Below are 15388 nucleotides of genomic sequence, written 5' to 3' on the forward strand. Positions count from 1 at the left end.
TGAAACAGAAGTTTCATGGCATCAACAAATCTTAGGATCATTGGGGGAAGAACCCATTGTTGTCAAATGTGAAGTTTTGATCGAACTGGGAATTACCGAATGGGAAATCCAAGCCAACTGCGGGCAAGCTCGTCGCCGAAGTAGAAACAGCTTGAACAATCTTATCAGTAACCCGAGTCTGATCATCACGGGCTTGAAAACTGAAGTTAGTCCTCGATGCTACAGACAATACGGTATTAGACTGCGAATGGCTTCGGACACCATCATTGTCCACCACAGAAGGTGATGAAAAGACAATGTTGGACGTTGACGAAGTGGAAGGGAATGAATACCATGTTTGGTGATGATGATGAATGTTCTCTAGACCTTGAGTTTTAACTTTGGGGTCGTTTTGGAAGCTAAGAAATAGATCGTGTGATGATTGTTTCTGGTTATGGTGCAATGGTCCTTGTTCTTGATTTTCATCAGAGAGTCCCGAGGGAGAATTTAGATTTGAAGTTACGTTCGTACAAGTGTGGGCTCCGATGTATGTAATCTCAAAGATTGTCGGGTCATCCCCCGATCTTTGTACTTGTTTTATTGCCGAACAACCTCGAACGCCTTGATATGTGCATCTGTAATAACCTCTGTAATCAAGAACCTATAGTTAAATATGTATATAAACTATAAGTTTAATATTAAATTCTCAGTTTTTTCGTTTTAGTACCTAAATTTTTATTTGTTTTAAATTTATACCCAATGCTTATTTTTATAGGTAAATTACATCATTCATCACTTAACTATCTTCTTACTCTTATTTTGTCCAATAAAGTTTAAAAAATTTCAATTTAACTACTCAACTTTCAAATTGCTCATATTTTAATCACTCTAATTTTTTTTATTAATAATTTTTGTGACATGAAATTTATTATTATTATTATTATAATATAATTAAAATAAAAAAATAAATTTGAAAGTTGTAGTGATTAAATTATGAGTATTTAAAAGTTAATTAATTAAAATAACAAAGTTAAACTTTAGTGACCAAAATAGGAGTAAAGAGATATTTAGTGATGAATGATATAATTTATCTATAGAAAGTGTCATGTTGTAACAGTCCACTAAATTTTTATGTCCAGATATAAAAAGCAAACGTTACGTATGATATTGAAATAAATGAAAGTTTAAGTATTAAAATGAAATAAAAATAATAATTTAGGTACTAAATATGTAGTTTACCCAATATATATAATGTAACTTCATTAAATATAGTATAATTAGACGGATCAATTGATTTAATTTAGTTTACAGACCTCGGATGTTTGGAGCCGAGAATATCTTTTTGTCCATACTTCCTCCAACTGAAACCATCATCAAGAGGTCCCTCCAGTGCCATCCCAGGCGCTACTCGAACTTTTTGTATCCATCTTGGTTGAGAACTATTCCTGCAACATAAAAATCTCTTATATGCATCAAATCAAAATCAACAAATTAACAATCTAACGATAAGATAATAAAATTTCGAGTTTAAATCAACACTACATGTATACCTTTTCTTGGAGGCATCTTTGAGCTTCGGATCCCCAATACGTCGATCGGGGTCTTCACTCGAGGGATATCCACACTCCGACATTCCGATCATTCCTCCCGGTGCTTGTTGTGTCACGATCATTCCTCTCGGTGCTTGTTGTGTCACTATCGGCGATGTGTTAACATTGCAGTTCAGCATTGAAAGTGCCTTCTGATAAGAAGCTTCAATCTTTTGGACTAGAAGTTCTTTCGTTACATCATCAGAAGAAGGCGCATTGAGATGAGCCTGGAGTTGCCTCGCTAGCTCTCTTCCCCGAGTTAACTCATTTATCATATTCCTTCGCTCCCATTCTCCCATATTCTCCATTAATAAACCGCCCAGACTTTGTTTCTTCTTACTCAATTAGTTCATGCTATACAAATGTTACATTATACGTATGCTTGTGTATATAAAGAGAGTGGTCACAGATATGGAATTATATGAGAAAAGGACAGTGATTTGGGTTTTTGAACGTAAGTTTGACTGTAAATAGAATCATGGAGACTGGTCTTTGGTCATAGAAAACGTGGGGTTCAAATGAAGGAAAGTTCAACTGTTGACTCTTTCTTCTCTGCAATATTTAGCTTTTAAACATAATGATTTTTATGGTTTCGGTTTTAGTTGTTGATTGTGTTGAGGGTTACAAGATTCTTGGCATCCAAACGCAAAATAAAAGTAAAGAAATAAACCGATTTGGAAGGTATCTTCCAACTTTGCCAAATTCTGCGATATTTACCTTTTAATTTTTATATATAAATTATATCTTTTTGTTATGTTTTTATACTAAATTTTATTGTTTTTTAAAATTATATTTAATTTTAATTTGATATCCATTGTCAAAAAATTAATAGAACTACTAACGCAATTTTTTTTAATTTTCTAATGATAACAATAAATTTAAACTAAATGTTAGATATGATTTAAAAAAATTAAATATAAAAAACAATAAAATTTAAATATCAAAACAAAAAAATAATAGTTTAAGTATAATTTACCTATTTTTTAAACTATCTTAGCCCATTTTATTTGATTCGTCATTGGTAAATAACGGAGTTGTGTCTAAATTTATTATAATCTAATTCAATAAAAATTAAAATAAATAACATTTTTCATCACTCAGTTTTATTATGATTTTGGTTTAGTCATTCAACTTCAAAACGTTTATATTTCATCACTAAAATTTCAAACTATTCTATTATTTGATTTTTTTGGACAAACTATTATTTGATTCTTATTCCAACAATTTTTTTCTTCTATTTTCTCTTCCGAGGAAATCAAAATCACCAAATAAACTTCAGTTCTACATTCATGATATAAAAATTCAGAAAAGCAAATAACCAAACACACAAAAATTAGAAGTCGTAGCAGCGACCATTGCGTTCCCAATCACCGTACCGAGTGGGCTCCGGGGCCCACCTCCCCCGTCTCTTTATTCACGTGATCTTCTTCATCTCCACCATCAGCTTCTTCTTCTTTGTTATTAAGTTCAAGATTCCTTTTCACGGCTTCTCGATCTTTTTCATCGGCCTTTTCTCCATGTTTCAATTGGTGGGCGGAGGAGCATACGAAGCGAGTCACTGATTCCGATCTAAAACTATTAGAAGTGAGTTTGACGATAGAGTGCTCCGATTGCGACGAGAACAGACGGCTCAGGCCGGCTTTCGCCATTTTGAGCTCTTTAGGAAGCGGAAAGTAAAGTGCGGGAACGAAGAGAGACCTAAATCGGTTATATCCTCTGAGAAGGAAGGAATTAAAAGGGAAGTGTTGGTTGGGACTTGGGAACACCAGCACGGCGTGGTGTTGGAACGTGATGCTGCCGCCACGTTTTGATGCTAAAATGTTGTGACGTGTAGACTATAGAATGTGGGTTCAGGCTCAAAAGGACAATTTACAATTCAGTCCAAATTAAATCCAAAGAGTGGCATTCCAAAAACACGTTGAAGACCGGGCCGTGGATTTGCTTGGGCTTAAAGAAACAAAGAACCGTGCATGAGATTGTTCGATTTCACCTGAACGAGGATATTTGTATAATATTTCAACGGGATCCTCCACATAATATTTCAAATCTTCCATAATAATCTACTTGAAGGATCATCAAAACTTTATTCGTTTATCATCTAACTAACTATACAATTTGTTTAAATTTACTCAATTTCTTCATCTTTAAATTGCTGAAAGCAAAGCTGTTTTGCAGTTTAATTTCATACTATACACATATATATCCTTAACTTCAAACTCATTCTTTGATTTATTCTGCGTTGATTAGATTAAATCAGAATTTGAATGAAGACAAAATTAATGTAAATTAATTCATTTAGCTGAATAATCATTAATATCTACGTAATTGTTAGGATTTGAGCTTTACATATCGTAAAAAACAAAATTTTAAATTATATTATATTATATTTTATATTATACTATATTTTATAATATAGCAGGGATGGACATAAGTCGGGTTAGGTCAAGTTTTCCTTCAACCTGATAGACTCGATAAAATACACTTTTCACCTGAAATATGCTTCGATCTAGATGTAGAGTGACTTCACCCACGACTATCATATCCCAGTCAACATGTTAACGTTAAATTCAGTTGACCGTTAATTTTTTAACGGAAAATGACGAGTTTGGAATATAATGAAGAATTAGGTAATCATTTTATAACTTTTAATAGTCGAAAGACTCAACGAAATAATTCTCTATAGTCGGAGGATCATTTTAAAACTTTTAATTATAAATTGACTCAATAAATAATATATTATAATCAGGAGACTATTTGTATAATCTACTCTTTTAATTAATAGTATTGTTCGAGTGATTTATGATTTAAAATATATTTGGATTGAATTTTTTATTTATTTAATTATAATTAATTTTAATTCTTTGAGGTAAGTATAACAATAATATGAAAAGATAATATAAAAATATTAATTAATTTTTACATGAAAAATTAAATTCTTTACAGACAAAAAAACTTTAAAACTTTAAAAATATAAAATAAAGTATTTTTTTATCAAAATAAAATTTAAAAAATAAAATATAAAATCAACTTGAAATATGAAGAATAAAAACAATTTAAATTGCGAACGGTTAAAAAAAATGTAATAGAATTCAATCAAACCAAACCGGTCTCATCCTACCGCTCTCCCAAACCAAGGACAAGACAGTAATACGAATAAATCTCAAGGGTTAATCCGGTCAAATGGACAAAATTATCTGAAGTCTACTTCAAGTCTAATGAACTTGAATTATATATATATTTGAAAAACAAAGCCAATTAAAACAGAAAGGCGCACCCTCTCGTTTCTTCTCTTCTTCAAAATCACATAATCTTTTATCATTTATCCCCAAAACGCCCCCATCTTCCTCCTTGAAACTCAAATCCCTATTTCACCCTAACCTCGTAATTTCCCCCTTATCGATCTCATTATCTTAACCGCCTTCCGCCTCCACTCACCTCTAATCTTCGCCGTGAGAGGTACCGCCGCCTTCATTTCTTTTCCGCTCAACTAGGGTTTCCACCGTCATTTTTGTCCGTTTTTTTCCCGAGAATCGACGTTAGTATCGTAAAAGATTCGATTTTAGTATCGTGAAAGATTCGATTTTAGGGTTTTCATATTGAATGTTGATTTGAGATTGGTGTTTCGTTTTTTTTTATTTGGAGGGTTTTTAATTTTTCCGGTTAGGATTTTTTGATTTTGAGTTCTCCTAGTTGTGCTCCGGTGATGCCGCGAAGTTCAAGGCATAAATCTAACAAGCATAGTTCTAGGGATGTTAGGGACTACTCGGATTCGGAGAGAGGTACGTGCTTAAAGGAGAAGGAAAAAAAGACGAAGGAGGAGAGCAAGCCTGGATCCGGTGAGAAGAGAAAGCTTGACTCCAAGGACACTTGGGTTTCGGGGAATGGAGATTATGTGGAGGAGTACAGTTCCTCAAAGCGCCGCAAAGAAAAAGTGGATGATGGAGCAATCGACAGGTGGAATGGCGGTGAAGACGACGGTAAAGGAGAGAAGAAGTCTAGGGTTTCAAGTGAATCCAAGAGTAAGAAACGAGAGGATGCCGAAGGAGAGGATGCAAACAGGATTAGAAGTGAGGGGAAATATAGAGAATCGAGTAGAAAGGAGGAAAGGGAAAGAGAAAAGAAAAGTAAAGAAGGAAAGAGTGATAGGTCGATTGGGGAAGATGAACACCACCCTGTGAAGCAATCCACTGAAAAAACTGGTAAGATAACTTACTATCTGTTGGTTGTTTAGTGTCAGTTTAGCATGTGCAATGGTGCATTTCTAACTATTTTGGCGCTCTTTTGTTGTTGTTAGGTAGTGTGTGTTAAGATTGATTGTTATATTATTTTCCCCAATTTTGTTTACTAGTTTTATTTGGTTTTAGGAGTTAACACGTTCTACATTGAATAAGGGCGATATTTATGAACTGCAGAACCTTTGTAACTTGTTATATAACTTTATCGAGTAGGGATGCTATCTATACTGTACTAAAGGATATTCAGAACCTTTTGCATTTGTAATTAATGATTAGTCAGTCTTAATTTATGTCTCATAAATACATCCACGTTTAAGTGTGTATGTAATATATTTAGTCTCTCAGAAAACATTTTAAGTTGATTGAGGAAGTTAAAATTCAAAACCAAATAATTTAAGTTCCATCAGTTATCTGATTTAAGAAGTCCTATTTGCTGCAAGAAACATAGAGGAAAAGTAGATGTTCTTGCAGGATGAGAGGCAGGGTCGAGGAATTTATAGAGTAGGTGATATAGTTGAAATTAAAGGGAGAATATAGTTTCTACCGATTAGCTTTTATGGTATTGGAAAGGTGTGTATTTTGTATTGTTTTATGGCCTTCTTTGCACAGTTATAAAGCAACTAATATCTGACGTTAAAACTTGGTGTATTACTCTTTCTTCATTGTGATGCACCCTGCGTCTGAGTTCCTATAGCAATGATAAATGGACCTGGATTAGGTTGCTTTTTTTTTCTTCCAATTTTTTAACCTCAATGTTGACTTGAAATTGTGGTTAGCCTTCTCCAGTTAATGTTCCTTTTGGCTGGTTTCCTTTTTCTAGGTATTGGTTTGAAAGGAATCAAAATTTGAAAATTTCAGTTGTCTCCAATATGTAATTTTCTATTAGCTTCAAAGTGTTGTTTGAAAAGTACTTTCCCATGCATGGATCCCTGTTTTGGATACGGATATAAATTTTATGTAAATTTAGAGGAGAATCTGCTGGGTTAAGCTTGAAGTTGCCACACTTTGTGTACACTTAGAAGTGCTTTCATATTGCTTTTCTAAGTATACGACATCAGTTTCCCAAATTCTGTTTTATTCAGTGCTATGAGCTGGTCTTTAGTTAAGGCCTAATATAAAATGGTTGAGCTGTTTGGCACAAATATATTAGTGCTATGTCAAGATGCATCGAGATTTTGATACTCATCTTATTTCTGATTTTACACAGGTTTGAAGTTATCATTAGCTTTGGGAGAATAGATAATTTTACTTGTATGCTTTTAGAAATCTAATATTAGGAACAAGTTCTTTATGTTCTCTATTTTGTTTTTAGATTTCCTATTTTGCTTTGGATTGCTTTACATCTTGTGTTATATGTCATTGCTCAGATAGGTATATTATTTCGTGCGCTTCCTATAGGCTCTTGTCTTCTGCTTGAAACAAATGAGTATGTTTGGCCATTACCAAATCAGGATTGTCAGAGGAGATTTTTGTAGTATATGTTGAAATCAAATTTAACTTCTGAGGTGTTCCCCCCCCCCCCTTATAAATAGGCTCTTAAATATTTTTGGTAACATCTTAAGTTCTTTATAGATTTGGATGTACCAGATCGGTTGCAAAGTCCTGAATCAGAGAGCCAGCTTGAGAGACGACTTAGGAAAAGGAGAGATGCTTCTGGTGACGGGGATAAGTGTCTGGAAGATAATGGAGATAACTTGGACAAGCAGTTGTCTATGAACAATTATACTGGCAAAGACGGCAGAGCAAAAGATGAGAAACATAAGGATGAAAGATACAAGGACAAGTATCAAGAAGAAATGGACCATGAAGACAAGTGGCAAGATGATAAATTGAAAGATGATCGACCAGCAATTGATCAAGCTAATTGTAAGTCTAGTGAGAAGCTTTTAAGGGATGGAAAAGATGATGTGAAAGTTCGGCAGAAGAAGTCCAAGGCTCATGATAGTGACTTTGAGCATGATCGTGACCATGATAAAGACCGTGACCGTGATAGAGATCGTGATCGTTATAGGGAGCGGGAGCGGGAGCGGGATCGCGATCGAGAGCGTGAACGTTATCGTGATCTTGATCGTGACCATTATCGAGAACGTGACCGAAGCCGAGATCATGACCACGATCGTGATTATGATTATCAATGGGATCGTGACCGAGATCTTGATCGAGAACGTGAACGTGATCGCCGTTATAGTGATCGGGACAAGGATAGAGATCGGGACCGTGATGAGTTACATGATGAACGGAGGAGTGCTAGATGCAAAGATAGTAAGGGAAGGAAGCGATCTCCTGATGATCGAGATGCTGGTAATGATACAAAGTCTAGAGGTGCAAAATACACTATTCTGACATAGAAATAAATCGACTTCTGGTAGAGTTGAGGTAGATGCTGATAGGGGAAGGTCTCTGTTACGCCCAGCCAATTTAGATGCAGTAATGGGTAGTTACAGAAGGAGGGCTTCTCCCAGCCCAAGTTCCCATGGTGGGACTGATGATTATAGGTACTTTGTTTCTTTATCACACCCTCTTCAGTATGATTGATTCTGATTATTGTTTGACAAGTTAAACTGATTGTATTTTTCTCATTGTCTGAGTATAATATAATTATTATCTTTTACAGGCATTTGAAACAAGACGATTTGAGTTGTAGAGATCTGATGACAGAGCAGAGGTCCAAAGCAGCTTCAACAAGAGAGGTAACTAGTTTTTCTGAAACATCTGAGAGGGGTGCTAAGTACAGATCCACAGAGAAATCAAGTAGGGTGGAAGAGGGCTATTCTGGGGAGTTCGAGAGGTCCTCAAGTTTAAAAGCTTCCCCAATGAGTATGATGGAAAAATCCCCTTCAACAAGTCTTGAGTGTAGATATACGAGTAGAAGTGGTGTTAGGCGGGGTCTTGATATAGAGGAGACAGGATGGAGCAGTGCCTCCGTTGGTGGCAGAGAAGAGGATAATAGACTTACTCGAGACTTACCTCCTGAGAAGCCTCTTTTGGATGGATCCTCTCAATCAGATTCTGCGTTTTATAATAGAGCTGGTCAGGGCAACTCATCTTTGAATTCTCAGCCACCTGGTTTAAGATCTGGAGTTGGCAGTCCTTTCATGAGTTCTCTAGAAGAAGATATTAGATTTAATAATAGTGGCCGTTACAAGCGGGGTGATCTGAATGTTAGGAGAGGCCATGCAAATGCTTGGAGGGGTGCCCCAAACTGGCCACCACCCGTTCCAAATGGTTTCATCCCATTCCAACCTGGGCCACCCCATGGTGGTTTTCAAATGATGCCACAGTTTCCTTCCCCATCTCTGTTTAATGTGAGACCCTCAATGGATGTTAATCACTCTGGGATTCCATATCATATACCTGATTCCGAAAGGTTTAACAATCATATGCGTCCAATGTGCTGGCAAAATATGATGGATGGCTCTTCTCCTGCCCATTTTCATGGTTGGGATGGTCACAATGTTATTTATAGGGAAGAAGGGCACATGCTTGGGGGTCCTGAATGGGACCAGAATAGGCATCCAGTGAATGGTCGAGGATGGGTCACCAATTCAGATGTGTGGAAAGGACAAAACGCTGATGTTGACTTGCCCTCAATATCTCAGAAAGAGGACCATCCTCTGCAGGCCCCTCTTGATGATGTTTATGATGGACAGGAATTTCAGAGGTCTCAATATGAAAATGGTGATAACAGTATTCAGGTGAAAGGTCTTGAAATAAGACCTGGTTTCATGTCACCAGTTAAAGATTCTTTTAGGATTTCACCCGAGATTCCACACAAGGCACCTGATTCTCCCAAAATATCAAACAAAGATGTTGATGCTCGCTATTGTCAGGTTTATCTTTCTAAGCTTGACATTTCAGCAGAACTAGCTGGTTCTGATTTATATGACCAGTGTATGGGTATACTGAGTGCGGAGCAAAGTAAAGATTTCACTAAAGATGTAAAAAGGCTTGTGAATTTGAAGGTAGATAATCATTTTCAACATTATTCCCTCTCCATATCTAATTTAGCTGATCTTTTACTTATTATATCCTTTCAAAATTTTCAGAATGGTGCACGTCCAGTGCAAAAGGCATCCATTGCTGTGCTCAGCCCTTCACTCATTCCTGCAACTAATGCTGCTATTTTTCAGGTACTTAGTGAAGCTAATATCTGCATTGCTTCTTTGGTGGGAGGAGTTGTGTTTATCTTTTATCTTTTAGAAGCTAGGTTTAATTTGTTTTGATGGAAGGAAACATATAGATCTTATATGTTTGTACTCTATTTTGAAACCTTCTGATTCTAAACTAATGTTGTGTTTAAAATCTGTTTTCTGACTTGCAGAAAGCCATGGACATTTACAAGAAACACAAGCTACAAGTGGGTGCTATCCCAAATGTCGATGGTGGAACATTAGCATTTACTTCCGTGTCCACGGAGAAGGGGAAGGAGCAAAGTTCTGATCATGTTGTTGACGAAGCAGAGGAGCCAGTTTTGATGCCTGATGCAGAAATGGTGGATTCAACCATGGAAGATTTAGATCAGCAGAAAGGGAACGCTGTTCCAGCCGCTACTTCTCACGAGAATATGGAACAGCTAGCTTCAATTCAAAGGAGTGAATTACCAAATCATCCGGATAGTGCCTTTCCTGGGAAATCATACCAACCAAATACTTATATTGATCACATGAATGCTGAGGTGCCTGAACCAGTTTTGAATGGCAATAAGGTGGAAGAGACGGAGACGGAGACTGAGCAGCAGATGAATTCACTTGATAATGCACCAGAGCCTTTTTGTTGTCCGGCCATTGATGGGGAAAACTCAAATGATATAAACAAAACTGAAGGTAATAATTCTGTATACTGTGCCGAGGAAAGACATACTGTTGGTGGTGCAGTTAGTTGTACTTTAAATGATCCTCCCAAGGAATCAGAGAGTCAAATTCCTGGGTCGAATGAGTCTGGGTCCGAGTCCGTAATTTTAAGTCGGATACATCATTATCCTGAAAATACACATTGAGACAATTTCTATATCATTGTTCTTCTATTTTGTGCATTTTTATTTTTGCTTTTGATGTTTTTGTTGCCTATCGTTATAAAGCAAATAAAATGAGGTATGCCATCTGGTTTCCTGGATTAGGCGCATCCATGCATCTTCATCCTTAATCTGTTAGCATCATCTACTTCGATGCATTTAACATGGTTGTTTATTGAATCATTTCGGACACTGTTCTGATTTTATTTTGTTAAGAGTTTGTGAACTCTATTATGGCTCGACTTGAAAAGTTCTGCAGTACAATTTAATTAAACTTGTATTTTTCTGTCATATGTAACTAGGATTGGTTTTCTATAGACCAGTTAAGGCAGTGACAATACAGGGTTTGTGTATGATAAAATGGGGGTCAAGAAGCAAAAGAGAGGAAAGATGCATTTCCTCGTCATGGGAATTTTTTTTACAAATTTGGGTTTGTATATAACGACTTATTTGCATTGGGGAGAAACAGCGGGGTATTAATTTTCCACAATTTGGAGCTTTATACTGACATGGAACTTCGAATTCATGTGGTTCAAACAAGTAATCATACCTGCCAATGCCAATCATAAACCAAGCATTTAGATTAGTAACTTTCAGCAATACGATGACTGGTTTCTATGGGAATTCTAACTAAAAGAAGGAAAGAAACATGCATCAATTCTTTATGCTCTAAGGATGCTCTGAAACTGGTTTTGGTTGCTGATCGGTAGTGGCATTGGCGCGTGGCCATCGGAGTCGTGAGATGAAAAATCTTCCAGCGTTTTGCCGCTGCTGTTGATTTTGTTGTTTAATGATATTTCATACAACTAATGAGAAATCTCCAAACTCAATGATTGAATGCAATGGCTCTGCTGATCGCCGGTTAATTTGATCGAACTGATTGAGAAACCAGAACTGGGGGATGTTGATGACTTGAGGTCTTGCAAAATTGGGTTTGAGAAAACTCGGGTTAATTAGAGTGCCATGGAGTTTTTAGATTTGTTTTACCTTTTTTGGGTACGTAGTTTGAACTTTTCTTGTCCAAAGCAAATTGCATGCCTAAAATTGGATATCTGAGTTTGTGTACAATATTCATGTTACAGTCATGATTCCAAAAGGCAAGGCATATCCCTGGTTTTTAGGACAAAAATCTGGTTAAGAAATTGGACAAGACCCATTTTCAATTGGTCACTTTATTGATCTATGTCCGAGCTCAAACATATTCGTATAATCAAAACAAAACGGACTATTTGTATTCTTCAGTATCAACTTTAACTAGAAATGATCCATGATTACTGCACATATATGTACGAACGAGAACATATTTCTACTTTGCAATTACCTTTGAACAGACACTATACAATCCGAATTCAACCATCCATTTACTTTCACCTAATGATCCTACCTTTATATATGCCTTATTGGTCCTAGCTACTTCATTCCTGCTTCGCTCGGTAGTTTCATTTGAGTCATCCGACAGTTATTGTCTCTTGCAGTTGTCGGATTCTTCAGTCCTTGCGAACCTTCCGCGGATCCTTGGTTGACTATCAGCAAGAGCCTTCCGGCAAGCATACTGGGGAAAGAAAACCATACCGTGAGTTCCGGTGCAGAGGTATGACAAAAGGTTGAGTCGTGAGTAATGAATGAAACTGAATATGTTCTCTCTTTTTTTTTACCTTGATTTTCCTTCCAAAGTTCCTCCTTGTCTTCTTATTCCTGTATCTCGAGAGCTTTTCTCTTCGATCTTCTGTATAACAGCTGCTGAAGATCAACGGCAGCTCGACTGGAGAATGGATGACGCTCACATTACCATTGCCAAGAGCCTGTCATAAAAACGCAGTATCATCAATGACCCACCCCATCATGCGGAAATGGCCAGAAACATCTAAAAGTTCCTCAGTTGCTAGACTTTGTTACAAAGGCAATACATGCTCGGTGATCAATGGAAATTTTACGAGTTTTAGGCCTAAAGTTCGGTGCATCGACTGAATAAATCGAGCCTAGAATCGGATTACTTTTTAATAAATGGAGTGGTATTCCACACATACACCGACAGGAAAGCTAACCTTTATATCTCCTTCACTGAATGCTCTCTCATTTCATAAACAGAATCTAAATCCATTCCCGGAAAATCGAGAAAATTCGACTTGATCGCAGCCCCCTGCATCCGTTCCATAGAGCTTAAACAATTTGAGCTGACACTTTTCGAGAATTGTACATTGCAGAACATATCGTTTTCTTGATTTTGGTTTTCATCTGTTTTAACGACAGGAACCTTGATTTCAAGGACCTCTACCAGAGGTGTCTCGATCACCGCTTGTGCCATCAGATCCTTCTCGCACTCGTAGAGAACCTCCAAAAGCTGCTTGTTCCGAAACGATTCGATATCGGCAGCCTTAAGTTCTTGTGAAGTAATGACGTCTTCATTGCACGAGATTAACGGCATGGCAGCAGTCATGGGATCAAGGCCTAATGCTGATTCTTCGATGATCGGCTCCGGAGCCTTGAACAGATCACCATCTCCTCCCAGAAAATACTCGGATATCGTTGAGGTCGGAATCAGGTTGTTCTACAGTAGGCACAAAAACAAAGACTAAGAAATAAGCATCATGAACCGATAAATAACAACTTTTGTTCAATGAAACAAATTCAGTTCAAATTTCTTAAAGATCAATACATGCATCAGGAAAGTTAGACTAGAATTTGAAGATTCGAGCTCAAACATCAGCGTTCGATTGTTTACGGAATCGATCTGAAGTTCATGACATGGTTTGCCAAATATATTCCCAAGTTCTTTGTTTTTTTCTTTCCCTTTTCCAGCTTCCAGCATGTAAAGATAACTTTCAATTTTCCTTTCCATTTCAGCCTTGTTTTGTTTGGTTACTGAGGAAGTGTTTCAGGAGAATAAATTAAACCAAGTCCCCCACTCTCTCCCTTTTCAGGAGAACCCAGAAAAGCATGAAGCACAAAGTAAACACAGAAGCAAAGATCAAGGAAACTAAAGGCAACAAAGAAACCAGAGGCACGGAATTTGAGATATTCAATACCACTGAATCATCGGGTTTCTGGGTTTTATAGTAATCTCCAAGCTGCTGAAAATCTTGAGCAGCAAAGTTGTGCATGTAAGGGAAAAACAGCCCTGTCTCGGCATACATTTTTCTTTTCAACCAAACAAAACACACACTTTCGTCGATCTTTTCACAGAAAGAACACGGCTTTTCTTAGTGAAATTCCACTCTTTTCTCAGAAAATTGATCCAAACAAAGCATAAAAAAAACTCAAGAAAGGGAGAAGTTTTGGGGTTTGATTAATTCAGGGTTTTGAATGAAGTGAAAGGAGTGCGAAATTTATACATACATGTAAGAAGCAGAGTGTTACTATTCAGCTAGTTGAAAACAAAAGTGATGCAATACAACAATAGGACAAAGCGTAAAAGACAAAGTACTGTGGTTTGTCCCCACTGTTTATTTAACAGATTAGGAATTAATATTTAATTATTTCATTAATAATAATTTTGTATTTTTTACACAAATATTATTTCTAAAATAATTATTGTTAAAAATTGACCTTCATCTTCAAAATCATATATTTAAAGTTTTATTATATATCTAAAAAAGCAAGCAGCATATTTATGCCAAAAATTATATAAAATTATCTAAAAAAACAAGGAACATGTTACGTTAGAGTCATGTATTTGAATTTATTTAATTCATGGTTGATATATAAAATTATATACTAATGATAAATTAAATTATTTTTAAAAAATTTCCAAAGGCCTACCTAATTTTGTCCTTTCCTTGAGACGGTAACATCAAATGTTAATTAATTAGAGTTTAGAATAAAAATTGTTAATTATTTGTTTAATGAAGATAAGTTTTACCACTAAAGTAAACGGTAGTATCCCATATTATGATTGTGATTGAAATAATAATAAAAATAAACAATTTTTTTATATTTCATTTCATATTTCATTATCATGCATGTAACAAGGACAACATGAACTGGCCCCTTAGGCTAAAAGAAGACAGACAAGTTGCAAGGAATGGGACAAAAATAAATAATAATAATAATTCATACTTAGGTTTAGCAAAATATAATAATAATAATAACAAAAGAATAATAGTTAAATATGTATTAGCAATGGTTTTAATGAGATGAGATATAAAATCTTTCAAATAAACTCAGCAATTCGAACTTCAACGTTATAAAACAATTTGAACTATGAGGATTGTTCTTACACTATTTAATTTATATATTAATTTATCATTGAATCAAATACTATTAACTATATATAAAACTAATAATTAAATCTTTGAGTTAAACTTTTTATGAATATTAATGATATTTAAATCTTTTATCATCATAATTAATGATTTTCTTTTAAAGTTAAAAAGTGCAGATATGCTTAGATTGTATTAGGGAAATTTTACCTGTTAAAAAAAAGGATAAATCGTCACTAATTTTTAAATTAAGACAACATTAATGGGTATTATTCGGAACCACGGCTTTCTGTCAATTTCAAAATTTTGTTTTTGTCAAGTTAAAGCGCGGAATATGGAGTTGGGGTGTAAAGTGGGAGAATTTCAACCAAATTC

The 15388-nt window shown here is 35.7% G+C and overlaps 3 protein-coding genes and 1 pseudogene across 3 annotated transcripts; 2 read left to right on the plus strand and 2 right to left on the minus strand.

The window, feature by feature from the left end:
* Positions 1–37: 37 nt before the first annotated feature.
* Positions 38–1876, minus strand: LOC120140525 (probable WRKY transcription factor 30). The gene is made up of 3 exons (XM_039155497.1): positions 1530–1876; positions 1293–1439; positions 38–626 (listed from the first exon to the last, which is right to left on the minus strand). Exons 1-3 carry the CDS (start codon positions 1874–1876, stop codon positions 38–40), a joined length of 1083 nt encoding a protein of 360 aa, XP_039011428.1.
* Positions 1877–4853: 2977 nt separating this feature from the next.
* On the plus strand, positions 4854–8162 carry LOC120140463 (nipped-B-like protein B). Its single transcript, XM_039155446.1, has 2 exons — positions 4854–5635; positions 7376–8162. Exons 1-2 carry the CDS (start codon positions 5272–5274, stop codon positions 8149–8151), a joined length of 1140 nt encoding a protein of 379 aa, XP_039011377.1. The 5' UTR covers positions 4854–5271; the 3' UTR covers positions 8152–8162.
* On the plus strand, positions 8158–10932 carry LOC120140462. Its single transcript, XM_039155445.1, has 4 exons — positions 8158–8298; positions 8418–9765; positions 9850–9933; positions 10125–10932. Exons 1-4 carry the CDS (start codon positions 8234–8236, stop codon positions 10797–10799), a joined length of 2172 nt encoding a protein of 723 aa, XP_039011376.1. The 5' UTR covers positions 8158–8233; the 3' UTR covers positions 10800–10932.
* Positions 10933–12187: 1255 nt separating this feature from the next.
* LOC120140465 lies at positions 12188–14071 on the minus strand (annotated as a pseudogene).
* Between the last annotated feature and the right edge of the window lie 1317 nt (positions 14072–15388).

The sequence above is a fragment of the Hibiscus syriacus genome, unplaced genomic scaffold (assembly GCF_006381635.1).
Source record: "Hibiscus syriacus cultivar Baekdansim isolate YM2019G1 unplaced genomic scaffold, ASM638163v2 tig00110785_pilon, whole genome shotgun sequence".
NCBI classification, from domain to species: Eukaryota; Viridiplantae; Streptophyta; class Magnoliopsida; order Malvales; family Malvaceae; genus Hibiscus; species Hibiscus syriacus.